The sequence below is a fragment of the Antrostomus carolinensis genome, unplaced genomic scaffold (genome assembly GCF_000700745.2).
Source record: "Antrostomus carolinensis isolate BGI_N321 unplaced genomic scaffold, ASM70074v2 scaffold43826, whole genome shotgun sequence".
Classification (NCBI taxonomy): domain Eukaryota; kingdom Metazoa; phylum Chordata; class Aves; order Caprimulgiformes; family Caprimulgidae; genus Antrostomus; species Antrostomus carolinensis.
The window spans coordinates 1,902-14,511 of NW_010323365.1; the positions used below are offsets into that span (position 1 = coordinate 1,902).

General features: G+C 44.2%; 1 protein-coding gene across 1 annotated transcript in view; it reads left to right on the plus strand.

Moving 5' to 3' along the window:
* Nucleotides 1-12,610, plus strand: part of LOC104526964 (nuclear factor of activated T-cells, cytoplasmic 1-like) — a gene marked incomplete at its 5' end in the record, with an annotated part of 16,352 nt that overhangs the window by 1,793 nt on the left and 1,949 nt on the right. The window contains 2 exon segments of the mRNA XM_010170558.2: nucleotides 12,439-12,607; nucleotides 12,609-12,610. The exon segment at nucleotides 12,609-12,610 is cut by the window's right edge and continues 504 nt beyond it. Coding sequence (XP_010168860.2) covers nucleotides 12,439-12,607; nucleotides 12,609-12,610 — 171 coding nt within the window.

The following is a 12,610-nucleotide window of genomic DNA, read 5'->3' on the forward strand; positions in this document are numbered from 1 at the left end:
TAGGGGAAAGGGAAGCAGGTATGAAACATAAATATGCCTTCTCCCCCCCATTCCTGTTTGGCGCTGCACTCACGTTCTGTTAATATCGATGTATATGTGCGTATAGGTCATTGAAAAACACCTTAGGTTCATTGTGGATTCTCTCATAACAGTGTAAGAGTGAGAATGTGCTTCTGCAATTATCAGAATTAATAATACAGTGTGTTTCTCTTATGGTCGTGTTGTAGCCATAAGGTTTTGGCCTTATATTGCTGGTGGTTGTTTCCATCATGCCTTTCAAAGATAGATACGATCACCTTGACGATGTATTCAGAAACCACGCACAATGATTGAATCAGTCATTTAAGCTGCTGTATTTCTAGGAGTCATTTTAGGGTGTCCTGCTTTATTTGACTGCAGTCACAGCATTCTGTTAGTGTTTTGAGACACTGTAGAAAACCAAAGTTTACTTGTGGAGAAAAAAAATAGTGGAGTCAACACCCACAGTGTAGAAAACTGTAAAGGAGATAAGCACTATTTTGGTTCAGGTAACGCTTTGTCTCTTGTTTAAACAAATCCCACGAACATAGAAGGTGTAGGTTTTTGACAAGCAAACGTCAGAGTGATAATCAAGAGTTAAGATATGGTTTTACACAAATCAGATAGTATCCTCTAAGCTGCTTCTCCTTCCGTGCTTTAGGACTAGCCAAAATGCTAACATTTCAGCGCCTACCATAATTTTACAGGTATTTCTGCATGAGGGATCTTTTAAAAGCTGCATGACATATATTTTACAGCTCAACTGGACTGTGCCATAGCAAAATACTGTATATGGACTAAAGCTTAAATATCTGCCTTTAGTCTACCAACTGCAGAGCAAGAGGGGTTTTTATCCTGTAGCTCCTCTTTCTCCTCATTCCCTAGGGAAGGCAACCAGTTGATCCAGGGACACGTGGCCTCACTAATCCCACCTCCTGTGGATGGTCGTATAGCATCTTCATGGAGTACAACTCTGTGACATGCAGCCAGCACAAGCTGCCCTCTTCAAGTGGGGTGTTACGGTCTCACTGCCATAAAGCTTCTCCTGTGCTGCGGAGATGTGGCAGGGTTGTACTTTTTCTTCTGAGTTGTTAGCTCAAGTGTTTTGCAGAGCAGGGACTTGGTGAAGATGAGTTCTTGTCTTGGAAAGGAGGGGAAAAAAAAAAAAAAGCATGCTGTAAAAATTAATATCTTACTGCTCTGAAAATGAGAAGTTTAAATAACAAAACAGAAAGTAAGAGGCTTGACAAATGAGAGCCAAGGTCCGGAAAACAGACTTGTTTAAGTCTTTGACTTGGGACAGACTGTAAACCCAAGTACTCATAATCCACTTTTAATTGAAATTTTGATTTAATGTTCTGCTGTACTTGAGCAATCCCCGAATCCTATGTTAGCCTATATCATACAGAAATGACTGTAATATCATTTTCTTTAGTATTGCTTCAGTATTATGCATCGCTGAACAATTGCATCTCAGGTTTGTCCTGGAGCCTGCAGGCTGTTGGCTCTTGAGGCTCCTCCCCAGACATGCCTGGCACAGAAATATAAGTAATCTCTATACCATTCTGGCACAGGTGCATTCCCACAGCTTGTACGGTAAGTACTAATACCTTTTGCATTGCCACATCCCATTAGAACTTGAGGAGGAAGGTGCAGGACCGGATGAGCAAAGCACAATGAGCGGACACATGGATATTCAGCTTTTAAAGTCCCACCACTGCTTCGGCTCTGGTACGTGCAGCAGAATGTTTTGGAAAACCATGGGTGAACCTGCATTTGTGAACCCTATTCTCTAGAAAAACGTTTGGTTTTTATTTCTCTTTCTGACCATGTGTCATTTTGCTTCTGTGAATTTATTATCCCATTGACCCATACATGCCTTTCAAAGAGGAGGCATAGTCTTCTGAAATCACTAGATGTAAGCGGTAGCATTTGAGGTGCAAACTAATCTGGAGAGGCTGAAGAAGCACATGAACAATCAGACGCATATGCTGTGGTTCCAAATCCTGTGCTTTCATCTGCTAAGAAAGCTGAAAGAGCTCTCCTGCTTAGATGTTGTTAAACAACACATTGAATGATAAGGGTTAGATCTCTGTTTATTCAGATTTCTTTTAAGTAGGTACCTCAAGATAGAGGAAATGTGTTCAAGAACAGCTTCTTCACAGATAGGAGTGAATGCTCTCTCTGATTTCTGTTATCTAATGACTGTTGCTATCAAGAACGGTGAACGCAAAAGAGCTTTTCTTTGAATTTGATTTAGACAAGTGGTGATATTTGACTAAGCAGAGACAGGCTCTTTTGTCTAGGAAATATTTAATAAGATGGAAAAAGGAAAGTTGATGTGTTTCTTTTACTGGAATGACAAATATGTTTTTGCAAAGAGTTGATGATAAAGTATTTCCGGTTTCTCTTTTCTGTCAGGCTTCTTAATTGTCAAAACATTATTAAAAACCTGTTTCACTACTTCTAGTTTTCATTAAAATTGTGTTGATACACTGGGCAACCTTTATTTTGAGGCGTGTTTTGCCACCCATAGGGACAGATTTCCAGGGACACACTCTTCACGCTGCAGTTTCTTGCCCTCCCTACGAGCACCTGCACCTATGGGCCTCCAGGTGCTGAGCTCCGAGAACCTGGCCACGTAGACAAGTGACTTGATGGGGATGGAGGTCCTTTGAATCTGGTGATGCGGAGCTGTGCCAAGAGCCTGCCTGCAGCAATGGGATGTGCCTTAGTGGTGTTGTTTACGGGTGTGAAAGTGAAGCTCTTGAGGTGCTTCTGAGCGATGCCAGTTGCGTGTTGCTGTCAGTGTCCTCCCAACTTCCTGCCTGCCCCACAGACAAGTGCCATCAGCAGTTTGCCAGCGATGGCATTGAGCAGCCATGCCGCTGGTTCACCTCAGCTCTTCTGCCCACAGCTCACTTTCTACGTTCAAAGGCAACATCAGCCACCTTGGCAGAAGACAGTCAAATGAGGATGCAGAGTGTTGCCGCTCTAGCATGACACAGAGCGCGGCTTTTGCTGACTGTCTCCTGACACCTCTCACCTCTTGAGTAGTTGTTGAATTTTCACGCTCAAGGCTGGCAAAATTATTAGCCTAACCATTTCTGCGAGACCAGATTCAGGGCCTGGGCTGGGAAAGGATCCTGACCTGCGGCATGTGCAGCATGACCGTGGTGATGCCATGGTGGGCAGTGCCATGGTGGGTAGTGCCACGGCAGCACCTTGCAGAAGCTTGGGGACCTGGAGGAAGGAGCATGGAAGTCAGCAGGAGCAAATTGTGCCCCTGCCCACCTTAGGTAAGAGTTCCCAGGGCTGGTGTGAAGGGAGCGAGTGTGACAAAGCCAGGGCTGAAGCCTTGGACCTACTGGAAGTGTTTCTATCCAGCCCAGGGGACAGCCAGGCTGCTGCAAAGTCTGTGCGGATCAGGGCAGTGTGACAGAAGGGACACAGGGAAGGTTGGTCTCAGGGGATTATTTTTTTTTTAATTCTAGGTGAAAATCTGAATCACAGTTGCTCATTCTGACACGATGCGCTGTTACAGGTTATTTCATTTTGGATGCTAGGTGGCTGATTGTTACTTTTGACATTTAACAGAGTAACAAAAAGCAGGTGAGATTTTGTCAGAGTCCTGTTTCCATTTAAGAGGATCACAAAATTCATCCTTGCTGGGCACATCAGCCACTCTGCTCCTTCCAGCAGCCATGGCAGGTCTGTGGCAGAGCAGAGGACCTGCCTTACCTGGAGGATCTCACCAGCCTTATGCCCTCGGGTGCTTTTGCTCCCAGTTGCTGGATCCCCGCTAGAACTGCCCACACTTTGCCCAGGTGACGTCCCAGAAGGGACCTTAAAGATCACCTACTTCCAACCCCCCTGCCATGAGCAGGGACACCTTCCACTAGACCAGGTTGCTCAAAGCCTCATCCAGCCTGGCCTTAAACACTTCCAGGGAGGAGCTGCCACAGCATCTCTGGGCAACCTGGGACAGTGTCTCACCACCCTCACACCAAAGAATTTCTTCTTCCTCAGATCTCATCTCAGTCTCCTCTCTTCCAGTTTAAAACCATCACCCCTCTATGATCCCCCATAATAGTTGACTTCCAGTGCATAAAGTTGTCTTTTGGCAGTACCTCCCTTTTCAAATACTCCAGTTCAGATGGCAAAACCCAACCTGTAGTTTCAGTCACTGAACCCCTCTGCATGAGTATTTCAAGGACTCCTCCCCTCCCTTCCCAGTGATTTCACATGCATATGTCAGCAAGCGTGGGGCTTCATGATCTTCCAATTAGCTTAAAAGCCAAAAGGTAAAACTCGTGGGATGGAGAACAAGGTTTAGAATTACATGGGCTGGATTACAGGATATGCTTATTTGTGTTCTCCTGGAGTGGCTGATCACCATAATTAATCTTGCCCAGTGATTGATCCTAAAGGGGACACAGTGGTGGTGGCTGCTGGAGGTGAAATGCAGGATGTGTTTTGCTGGCTGTGGGAGAGACTGCATCCATCTTTGAAGACAGAGACCATGTCAGAGCCGAGGTGACTGAAGTCAGCTGGATCCAAGCCGCTCTCTGGAGAGGGCAGATCTGGGGGTAGAATTGGTGCAGTAAGGATGCCCTCCTGCAAACCTATCCCTGCAGAGCTTCCCACAGGACTGCTAGGGATGAGAAGCATCGGGCTGTCCCCACGCTGCTACCTTGTGGGACTCATGCCCACAGCCACTACATTCCTGTTCTCTCCTTGTCAGGAGAGCAGGAGTAATGTCAGCGCTGGTGGTGTGCCACATCATAGAATCACAGACTGGTTTAGGTTGGGTTGAAGGGACCTTTCAAGGCCAACTAGTCCAACCTCCCTGCAGTGAGCAGGGACATCTTCAACCAGATCAGGTTGCTCAGAGCCCCGTCCAACCTGACCTTGAATGTTTCCAGGGATGGAGCTTCCACCACCTCTCTGGGCAACCTGGGCCAGGGTTTCACCACCATCATTGTGAAAAATTTCTTCCTTACATCCAGTCTGGATCTCCCCTCTTTTAGTTTAAAACCATCACCCCTTGTCCTATCGCTACAGGCCCTGCTAAAATGTCTGTTCCCATCTTTCTTGTAGGCCCCCTTCAAGTATTGAGAGGCCACAGTAAGGTCTCCCTGGAGCCTTCTCTTCTTCAGGCTGAACAGCCCCAACTCTCTCAGCCTGTCCTCACAGCAGAGCTGCTCCAGCCCTCACATCATCCTCGTGTCCTCCTCTGGACTGGCTCTAACAGGTCCATGCCTTTCCTGTGCAGAGGACCCCAGAACTGGACACAGCACTGCAGGTGGGGTCTCAGGAGAGCGGAGCAGAGGGGCAGAATCCCCTCTGTCAACCTGCTGGCATTGTCAAAAAAGACCTCACCCCAGTGGATTTTAACATGTCTGACAGGTATGACATCAAAAGCCTTGGCCAGCACAGCCTGGATGTTGTCCATGGTTCAACCTCCAGCTCCAGGCAGTCATGGAGCTGAGTGCTACGCCACAGGAGCAGCAGCTGAGCAGCCCAAGCAGTTGTAACCACAGGACTTGATTTATCCTTTTCGACAGTCTAAGATTTAATAAGAAGTTAGGATGGGAAATTAATTGTGCTTTTTAAGAATTTTCCCCTTTTAGAATGGTTAGGATTGGAAGGGACCTTAAAGACCATCTAGTTCCAACCCCCTGCCATCTGCAGGGACATCTCCCACTAGGTCAGGTTGCTCAAAGCCTCATCCAGCCTGGCCTTCAACACTTCCAGGGAGGGGGCATCCACAACTTCCTTGGGCAACCTGGGCCAGTGTCTGACCACCCTCACAGTGAAGAACTTCTTCCCAATATCTAATCTAAACCTGCCCTCTTTTTTCTCTTGAAAGAAAGCTAATGCTTATCTTCTGTACTAGCACAACCCAAATACCTTCCACCCAACTTCCCATTTAACAGTGTGTGCACCAAGCTACCGTATGTAATCTTCTTTCTGTCTCATAGATACGCGTTGAATAACGTAATAGTTTAACAGCTGTTGAAAAGCATTTAGTAAATGAGTTAGCTGGAAAGCACTTTCTAATCAGATAATGGCACTGTCTGAGATGATAGGCTGAGATGTATGTGCAAGGCTTCCATCTACCTGGAGGCTATTCTGGTATAAAACTCTACATATGCATCTGGTCCCATCAAAATCTGTACACATGAACCCGAAGAGGGCTGTGTTGGAGGTAGCCCTCCTGATGAGCAGTACCAGTAGCAGTGTAGAGTTCAGATAGCTGTGTAGATAAAAGCTGCGATCGCTCACGTGTGCTGCCTACAGCTTCTTGATAGCGTGAGGTTCCCTATGTGTCTGAGGCACTGTGCTCTGGGTTTAGGGACTGAAAAGCAAAGGCTTGATAGTAGCTTGACCTTTAAAAAAAAATGTTTTGGTTGAATTGGTGCCTCAGGAGAAATGTCCAGTTTGCAGGCGGCATCTGCCAAAGCCCCTGTAGTGTCTGACTCGGGAGATCCCTGGGGTTGAGCGTCAGTCCCTCGTCGCTGATACGTTGGCAGGGCGTTTCAGAAAGTTTTGCTGCTCTGGTGTTAGAAAACACGGAGGTTGTAGTTTCTGAGGGCAGCCTCTCCCCAACACCCGAGTGCTCCAGAGCAAGCTCCAAGGTGAGGTCCTCACTCCGCTCAAGCCTCCTGGATCCAGCCAATGCTGCTGCAGCAGCCAGGAGTTTGTCTTTGCACAAATCCAAAGTGGCTAAACTGTATGTGGAGATGTGTCCACATCCCTAACCGTGTCTCTGGTCAGCTGGCAGCACTTAGGTGTGCTTGCACGGTGTCTTCTGAAGGAAGGTGTGGTTCATGTTGAAGAGGGTGTGCTGCCTGGCTCAGAACTGACTGATGGGGGAGAATTTTGAAGGCACAAACAGGTGCTTCAGAGCTCAGCTCTGTAATGGAGATTTGGCCACCTTAACTCCTCAACCCTCTTTGAAAGTCTCATCCCAAATTCTTACCAATTATGAGATGTTTAGTCCAGAAGTTGAAAAAATGTATGTGTGTACATGATGAAAAAAAGTAGTGTTTTGATTTTCTTATGCTAACCAAAATCTGGTGCCAGGGAACTACATCATAGTCTGCACCGTGAAAGGTGGCTATTTTGTTTGATAGGTTCAATCAAACCTAAGGGCAAAATAAATATATTACAGTGCCATAAATGTCTGCATTGATAATACTACGTGGAAACGGGCATTTGTTAGTTTAATGTTAATCAGGATAAACATCTGTTTAATTTATATGATTATGTTTTCTCAGTTCACATATTTTAATAGCACCCCCCTAAAAAAAAGTTTAAAAACCCATCTGGATTGCTGAAGTGTAAAAGCAAACAGACTTGTTAGAATTGTCAAAAAATACATATAATTTAAGCATTTTCTGACTCCCTTTACTGAATGTGCATGATTTATTATTTTTCTTCGAGATTTGATATATTAACTTTTTACCTGCTAGAAAGGCCTTTCATTTAAACGTGGGCTTGCAGAACTGGCTGAAATATTTCTCCCAGCTTCAGACCCACACAGAAGGACCATTGTCTTCCGCCCAACGCCTCAGTATGATGTCATAACCCCGGTCTCTCTGAGTAAGAAGCTTTGATTTATAGCCAGAGCTGCTGCCAACACGCGGTTCTCAGAACTTCATCTTAAATTAGATGACGTAATGACATGAGTCCAGAGTCTTAAGAAGGCATCATCAAACCATTGAAAACCAATTAACGCTGATTAAGTTGCTTATCAGACTAATTTAGAACTGTGAGCTCTGTCACATTTTAATTTCAAAATTGAGGACTATTTAAAGTTGTCCATCAGCCGATCTAACACATTGTGAAGTAACAAGTGCTCAAAAATTCACTGAGCTTGCATTCATTTTTTGCTTTTTTTATGGCAAGGGCCTGATCCTTCAGCAGAGTAGGGTCTCTTAAATAAGTAATATTATTTTTGTGTCTGAGCGTATGTGAAAATGGCATCATCTTTTCTGTTTACAATTTCACAAATTCTGGCTTTGTCGCTGCAGTTGATTCTTGGCAAATCTCAGCGTCTGGCAAATTCAGTCAAAATTTTTCATTCTCGCCAGCTGAGGTTCTGTTATCTCGGCACCATGGAGCAGCTTTGGGACAGAAACCTTCTTGCCATTTGACATGGCTCTGCTAAATTTAAGAAATAGACTGGTTTCTGCTACAAGTGCTTGCAGATTCTGAGCAGCTGTAGGGCTTTTCCAGTTAATTGCCAGTCCAGGCCTGCTGTGTGACTAGGAGTGTCTCTTTTAGCTGGCAGGTTTTTACCGAGTTATTTAAGATTTTAAATATTGTAGCTAGAAGTTAGTCAGGCTAATACTGTTCTCTGTTAAATATTAATCCTGAGAAAATTAACTGTACTGCCTTCTGTATCAGGTCGCATCTCCCTGCGTGAAATATTCACTTGTGCGAGTGAGTGATGGTGGAAATGGGTATGTGTTACGGCAGATGATAGCTTACCGTGCCTCCACAAGGATTTGTTCGAGAATGAGACCTCTTTTTCTAGCTTGGGTCTGTAAAGATTTGCAGGTAGTGAATCAGTAAGTGGTAAGGCTGGTCCATGGCTGGCTGGCGATTGGCCCTGGCTGCTCTGAGGGAACCCACTGGGTTTCTCCTGCCCAGGAGAAAATGGTGAAGGTGGGCATGTAAGGTTGTGTCCTGAGAGTCTCAGCCTGTCAGAAGTCAGTGAGACAGTGGGTAGGGTGTGTTAGGAACTGTCAGCCCTATTACGTGCAAGTATTTGAACTTTGAGTTAACGTTTGAGTAACGCCGTAGACACCGTGGTGGTGAGTGGGTAGCCAGTGAGTACAGGTACAGGCTGTTCCTGCGTTGGTTTTGGAAGGTGTGCCTTGAAATTCCCATAGCTCCAGCCTCTGCAGTCCTTTGCAAAGTGGTTGCCCTTTAAAAGGAAGAATATAAGGTGATTTACACCAACTTTTAACACATTGAAACTATTTTCAGAACGACCAGGAGGTCAGACCCACAGCTCATTTGAGTTGAGTTTGGAAATACAAATATTGTCAAAGATTTTTGGCCTTTGTTACTCCATTTGGTGAAGTTACGTAGGAGAGAAGCAGGGGAGAGAAGGCTGGGGAGAAGCAGATACAGGATAGAGCGTCATAAATAAACAGGTAACTGGTGTAATGTAGCAATTTGGGATCTATCTGTCCCCCACAAGTCAAGTAATATAGTTATTCATGTAAAATACAAAAGTTGAGGTCTAGCCAGAAGGGGAATTGTTAATGTCTTACATTTCTGCTGACATGCTCAGCTTTGCAGGTCTGATTCCAGATCATCTGGGTCATTAGTAATGGTTTCTCCAAGAGGAAAAAAAAATCCTGGAGAGCTTCCTTCTCCAAACTGGTACCCTGTGAAGACATTTTCACTTTTTTTTAAAGGGGAGTGAGCAGCTGCCATCCCAGCTTGGTAAGGTCCATACGTTCACTCTGCTCAGCGTTAAATGGCTACACAAATGGCAAAGCACTGAAAAGTCACATCTGAATCCCTTCACCGATTCAGAGTTAATGCTTTTTCTCTCTTTCAGTGTGATACATATCTAGTGATGAGGTTAGCATACAAACAAAATATGATACTTACCAAGGGGAGACTTTTTTTTTTTTTACTGTGTTGAAAAAACACAGTAAAAAAGGTAAGGGAGACAATTCAGTTCAACAAGTTCAGGCACCTCTAACCCTAATTGCAGGTAGCATCTGTCTGTTTAAAGACAATTTTTCCCATTACATGAAATAACTGATGGTCAGGAGTATCAGTTCAGAGCAATACAAGGGGACAGTGTAAACAGATGTCAAATAAAATTGAGGTGCCACTTAATCTCTTGTCCCTCCTCCTTGTTTCCCATGGCAAACAAGCTACTGTGACTTGCCCTGACTGGTCCTATAATTACCACCAGTCCCTATTTTCCCTCTGAACTCTGAATTTATGGGCAGCCAGCAGTGTCCTTGTTGCTGTCATCATCTCCAAGAGAGTTTTTGGACTAACAGGTCTGGAATAGAGTCCCTTCTGCCCATCAGTCTTTCGCCCAGTGCAGAGCAGGACTTACTGGTTACCCTCTGTTGGTTGCAGTAGGTGTATTTCAGTGTAGCAGCATATGAAAACAGCTTCACAATGTTCATGGCCACTAATCAGACCTCCAAATAGACCTCATGGCATTGCTTTTATAAAGAAAAAAAATTCAAAGTGAAGTGATAAAAAGGTGCCTGGTGAACCCAGTAGCAAAGATGTGCTGTAGAAGAGCTACAATGAAAAACCAGCCTGAGATGAGGAACCTGTCTTCTGTAAAGGCTCCAGCCAGCCTGCCACCAAGGCTACAACCCTTCCCTAGGTTACAACAAGTCAGACAACTCCAGGGTTTATTGGAGTTGAATTGCCAGTGGTTGAGCTTGGAATTATTTAGCACAGGTGTTTCTATAACAGTGATATATTGGGAAAATTCGGTGTTCAACAACCATCATATTTCCAGCTGGGCTGTGGTTAGTGCTAGTACAGTGAACCTAATCTAAAACATGTGAGAATATTTGCTAGCTCAGGAACTTGTTAAAGGTATTTTCTTACAATATCTGAGCTGCTATGTTTATCTAGGTGCGTTTCTTTGGTCTTGCATTTTCATAAAGGGTGTGATATTGGTTTTATAAAGCTGTCGCTGAACCTGGAATCTGCGTCTCTGCAACCAAGTGCATTAGTAGCCCTGCTAGCCAGTGCACAGCACATGAGCAGGTGAAAATTAGATTATGAGGAATCCAATGACAGTTCATTATCCTTAGCACATTTGTCTCGAGCAGCACCTGTGCATCTGTTACGTCTATAGGCACGTTTTTTACTAGGGGTGCTAGAAATCTTGAAACAAGTGTTGCAAGCATCTATATGTAAAAGAACATAAAAGGAGCAAAGTTAACAAGAGGTTAGGGGACTGTAAAACAAGGGTAGTGAAGTGCATTCACCAGCAGCAAAATTCGTGAGTGTTAAAAGAGGTTTTATATGTACACATGCACACGTGCATTTTTAGGGGTTCAAAAGACTCAAACACGAACACAGTAAATGTCTGGAGAATGTATAAGGTTTTTTGTAAAACGCACAAATAAAAGTACGGTCAGAGACACGCAACACACGTGCTCTGAGCTAAGTGGTGCAAAGGTGTTTATTAATAACTTTGTGCCACAACGGATCAGTTATTGTAATATTCTGAAAGATATTCCCTGGTGTCACTGTAAATTTCCAGCAGGACCTTCAAACAACAGCTGTTCCTGTGGATCAGTTTTGAGAGAGAAGGTACATGCCACTGTGCATCCATACTTAATTGTTTTATGCATTAGCGTTGCATCTGGCTAGAAAAAAATACATCTATAGACTCGCTTGGTTCTATTATTAATAATTTTCCTGATAGAGAAAGGGAGTGTCTTTTACCTGTGCGCTGCATGTGTTGTAGGAGAAGCAGCAAAGGCACCTCTCTCTGATTTAAGAGAGAAAGCCGATGTGGAAAAGACACTTTGATTTGAGGAAAGATCTCTTCCCTGATTTGAGAAAGCAGCTCTACATTTGTCACAAGGGAGTTGATGCTCATAGTCACTCTGTCCGTGAGCTGGTGGTATTTAGAGAGGTGGCTTGACAGCTCCGTTGAAGCCTCTTTTGGGACAATGGGTGGAGCAAGCAGAGATCTAGAACAGGAGTCAGTTTTTCTTGGTAGCCACAGACAGAGTTAACATTTGTTAGGAGCTGGCATTAGCAGTTTGGATCCAACATAGAATCACTGAGAGCTGGATGCAGCTTACTGAATATTTTACGCCCATTCGCTGGTTAGTAAGATTAAACACAATCATGTAAAAACTAAATAAATCAAATCCTTCTCTTTCAAAAATACCCTCGTAATTGAAAACTTCTTGTACGTAGTAGTTTGTCATATATCTTTGCAATTTTACTTTCACTGAACTCTGAAAGCCCCATCTCTACCTTATTATGCTCCAGTTTACCGAATGCACTGACATTTATCAAATGGGCCATCAGTAGCCGTAGAAATGCAGTAGTATATCCAAGTTAAAATTCTTGCTTTGATTACTACAAATCCATGGAGCCCTTGGGTCCAAAGCTTCCACTGAAGCACAGCTATTTGCAAATAGATTTTTATAGCACATTAGTGCTGGAGGAGAGTCCAAAGAAAATAGTCCTTTTCAATATTAGAACCAGCTGTGACTTTCTTGTGCTGATGACTCATTCATTTTTTTTTTTATAGGGTGGGAGAACTAGGCAAAAGACACACAGAGTCTTATTCAAGACGTTGTTTGTTTTGCAAAGGGTATCCTAGCCACAAGCCAACTCGATCATACCAATACGCAACTCATGTTTATTTAAAACTTTTTCTTTTAACAGTTCCAATTATAAAAACAGAACCCACAGATGACTATGAGCCTGCTCAAACCTGTGGACCAATGAACCAAGGCTTAAGCCCCCTCTCTAAACCGTACTACAGCCAGCAGATCATGATGCCCCCTGATCCTGGTTCATGCCTCGTGGCTGGCTTTGCCTCCTGTCAGCAGAGGAA